The sequence below is a fragment of the Halyomorpha halys genome, unplaced genomic scaffold (genome assembly GCF_000696795.3).
Source record: "Halyomorpha halys isolate HHAL.00 unplaced genomic scaffold, Hhal_1.1 Scaffold82.1, whole genome shotgun sequence".
Taxonomy (NCBI): domain Eukaryota; kingdom Metazoa; phylum Arthropoda; class Insecta; order Hemiptera; family Pentatomidae; genus Halyomorpha; species Halyomorpha halys.
In genome coordinates, this window is record NW_027109449.1 from 522,501 (window position 1) to 525,952 (window position 3,452).

The window sequence follows — 3,452 nt, forward strand, 5'->3', positions numbered from 1 at the left end:
ATCTTATCGGTATTTGTACTAGGAACAAAGACATACACTGTTTTTGCACCAACCGATGCTGCACTAGCTGATGGTGAAGTCGAGAGGTTGCTGGAGAGCAGAGTCAATGCCAGAGCACTTGCCCTGAGGCATATCATGCCCGGGACACTCTATTCGGCGGGTATGCTTTTCTATCAGTTGCGGGACAGCATGTCTGCACCCAACCAGATACAGTTATCGAAGGAAGCAGGTAACAAAACAAGCTAATTTTTTCCTTATACCTACATTTTATAGCCAAAATAACTAGTTCATTCCAAAAAAGAACAAAGATTATTTTTGTGAGACACCAACAGTCAATTATTTTGTAAATTAAATTTATAAACAATAATACTTTACTGAATTTTTCATTAGCTGTAAACTATTAATTGGCAATAATTACAGAAATTAATTATTTCATTAAAAATACTTTATAGAAAAAGTCCTGATAAAAATTAATTTTATATTTGTCTATGTTTATCATTGGTGTACAAAATGCCATCTCATGCTATCAAAGAGGTTTCAAATTTCTGTTAATGTAGTGTGTAGTTCCCATGCATGATCAGTTTGTAGTATTTTACATTTGACATTTCATATCCACTGTTTTCAAGCCACCAAGTCAATTTGTTAATTCAGAAAGTTGTATTGATCCGCAGGCTATTGAGTAAGCTCGTTGTTTCTAATTATTAAAAAAAAACTCAAATAATATAGTTTAAATTGATAATATTAAGAACAATCATTCATTATAGGATTTAATATTATAATACAGCTTTGACCTGCTTTACATGAAGTAATTCTTTTTTTATTTTGTATTTATTTACTGCTATTTACAATTGTACATTCATATAGATACATCCAGTAAATTTGATATTAGTTTATAATGGATTGATTCAGGTGAGTAGAGAAACTACCCATTGGTAGCACTCTAGGAAGTAATTCAAAATTTTATATGGCATTTTTTATTGCTTAAAACATTCCAAGTATTTCTGCCAGGAATTGATTGATGTTTATTTGCACTGTAATGGATTATGTTACCATCACTAGTTAAAATAAAAATTTGCTAGTATTACCTTGAAATAAATATAACAAATAATTCATTAATATATAGTCTAGGAACTGTATTTAATTTATTTTATTATCTTTCAGGTCGAGTTAAAGTGAACAACGCTCATGTAATCTCAAGAAATATCCCAACGACAAATGGTGTGATACATGCAATAGACACTTTACTGTAGTATATGTTGAATAACAAAACATATTGTATATGCTCTGTAAATATTAACGTTATTGCTTTAGATTAAGTTAATAAAATTGCTTTAATTTTTTATAAAACACAGTCATGTATGTTTATTTACCTATTGAACCATTATGTACTTTTAAGTAATATTTAAAATCTGTTTTGTATAAAATATCTGAAAAATGTCTGGAACACGAGATATTTATGAGACAACATATAAAACAAAATGTTTAATAAAATTTAAGTCATTGCTGTAAAATTATATACTTTTTCTTATTTTATTAAAAAAATATTTATTTTCTTTATATTATTTTTTTTATTCCCCAATCACATCTGGAACCATTTGGTTCCAAAACTTTTTCGGTTAAGGAAAATGATAGAAATCATTTTTCACATTTCTCTTTACATCCTGCAATATGTATGATTTAGAAACCAACAGAAAAAAGATCAATAAAGAAACTGAGACAACCACTGTAACGAAAACTGTACTCTGTGAACTAACATAGTCATTTCATGAAAATATCAACCTTAGAAAATTTTCTTTTAATTGAACATAAAATAATATAAGATTATTTTCATTTAAACATTGTTTTCATAGATAATTGTAAATTGATTAAATAAAAATTCAAAAAATTGTGCGACACATCTGACGACTAATGCCTTTAATCTAATGCTATTTTTGGAAGGTGTTAGATCAAAACTCCTAAAACGTCAGGGTCGATTTCCCTTCACAAACTCTTAGTCTATCTCGATAGTTATAGCTATGTGTTGCAGAAAATTGGTTTTATTATCCTTCATGATTATTCTTCACTGTGTTCACTGTTGTATCCAACGAGCTAAACCAATAGCTCCCATAATGGCACCGCTACCCAGAGCTAGATTCAAAAAGACAAGGCCTTTTGCACAAACCGGTGTTGACTACACAGGTCCCTTCCTGATAAAAGAATCCAAAAGACGCAACGCATCCCTAGGGAAAGCTTATCTGTGCCTATTCATCTGCATGTCTAGTAAGGCACTCCATTTAGAGCTGGTAAGTGCATTGACTACAAAAGCCTTCCTTACTTGTCTGGATTGCTTCATTTCAAGATGTGGTGCACCAAGTACTATATCGTCCGACCACGGAACTAACTTCGTGGGTGCTTCGAGGTTTTTGAAGGAAATTTACAGATTCCAGGTGAAGAATCAGACAGCAGTGACCAATAATCTGGCTCTAAACGGAGTTGAATGGAAGTTCATACCCCCGCGAGCACACCATTTCAGAGGCCTGTGGGAAGCTGGAATCAAATCGGTGAAACGGTTATTGTCAAGTTCTGTGGGGAGCCAGCCGTTTACGTTTGAGGAATTAGCCACTGCTCTGGTAAAGATAGAAGCGTTGTTAAACTCTCGTCCCCTCTGTCCCCTCACCGAAGATGCGTGCAGTCGATTTTTTGACACCTGGACACTTCCTCGTAGGGCGGAAACCCCTCGCTCGTCATCATCATCTATTTCTAAGTGGAGGGTAGTTGAAGCCCAAATTGCACAATTGTGGAATCGGTGGCGAAAGGAGTATCTCCACACACTTCAGCAGCGGCAGAAGTGGACCAAGAAGAGCCCTACGCCGGAAGTCGGAGACCTCGTCATCTTGCTGGAGAAGCGGTCACTCGTTGGACAATGGCCCGTAGCTCGAGTGTCAAAAACATTCCCTGGTAGAGACGGTGTCACCCGCACTCTGATGGTCTCGGGTAGTTACCTTACTCGCGCTGTCACGTCAGTAATTCCATTATTTTATCCTTCTGGTACAGAAGACGACAACACGCCTAGTTAATGCTATCTACGGTATATTTGGAACTTTTTCTCAGGAACGTTCATCAGTTTCCTAATAGTATGTGTCTCGTATTTTCTTTCCTTGCCGAGCGGGAATTGTTAGGGTGGGGGGGACACATCCTCAGCATAGTTCCTGGAAGTTGCACACATTTTACCCACACAAGAATTATTTTCCTTTTTTTTCTTACTCATATTTCTTTTTCTTATCATTAAATTAGCCTAAACAAGCCATCTCAAGTAATTTTCAATGATTGTTTAGAATGTAAAGTTCATTTCCGCTTGCATTTAAACTCTGTTCATAAGCATAACCATATTTTGTATTCTTCTTCTCTCTCTGTAAATTTAGCCTCAGACACAGCCTACCTGCTACAGCCTGCACCACATCTCAACAACTATA

The 3,452-nt window shown here is 35.1% G+C and overlaps 2 protein-coding genes across 2 annotated transcripts in view; both read left to right on the forward strand.

Annotated features, from left to right (window-relative positions):
* The window catches only part of LOC106692973 (uncharacterized), a 163,663-nt gene extending 162,107 nt beyond the window's left edge, over window positions 1–1,556 (forward strand). Inside the window, exons 6-7 of the mRNA XM_024358592.2 lie at window positions 23–229; window positions 1,162–1,556. Coding sequence (XP_024214360.1) covers window positions 23–229; window positions 1,162–1,250 — 296 coding nt within the window. The 3' untranslated portion in view covers window positions 1,251–1,556. The remainder of the gene's footprint in view (window positions 1–22; window positions 230–1,161) is intronic.
* Window positions 1,557–2,108: 552 nt separating this feature from the next.
* LOC106692974 (uncharacterized) lies at window positions 2,109–3,056 on the forward strand. Its single transcript, XM_014439268.1, has one exon. The coding sequence runs from the start codon at window positions 2,109–2,111 to the stop codon at window positions 3,054–3,056; it is 948 nt and encodes a 315-aa protein (XP_014294754.1).
* The last annotated feature ends 396 nt before the right edge of the window (window positions 3,057–3,452 follow it).

What these genes read in the sequence shown, in the direction of transcription:
- LOC106692974 (XM_014439268.1), top strand. Translation starts at nt 2,109, where the DNA reads ATGGCACCGCTACCCAGAGCTAGATTCAAAAAGACAAGGCCTTTTGCA.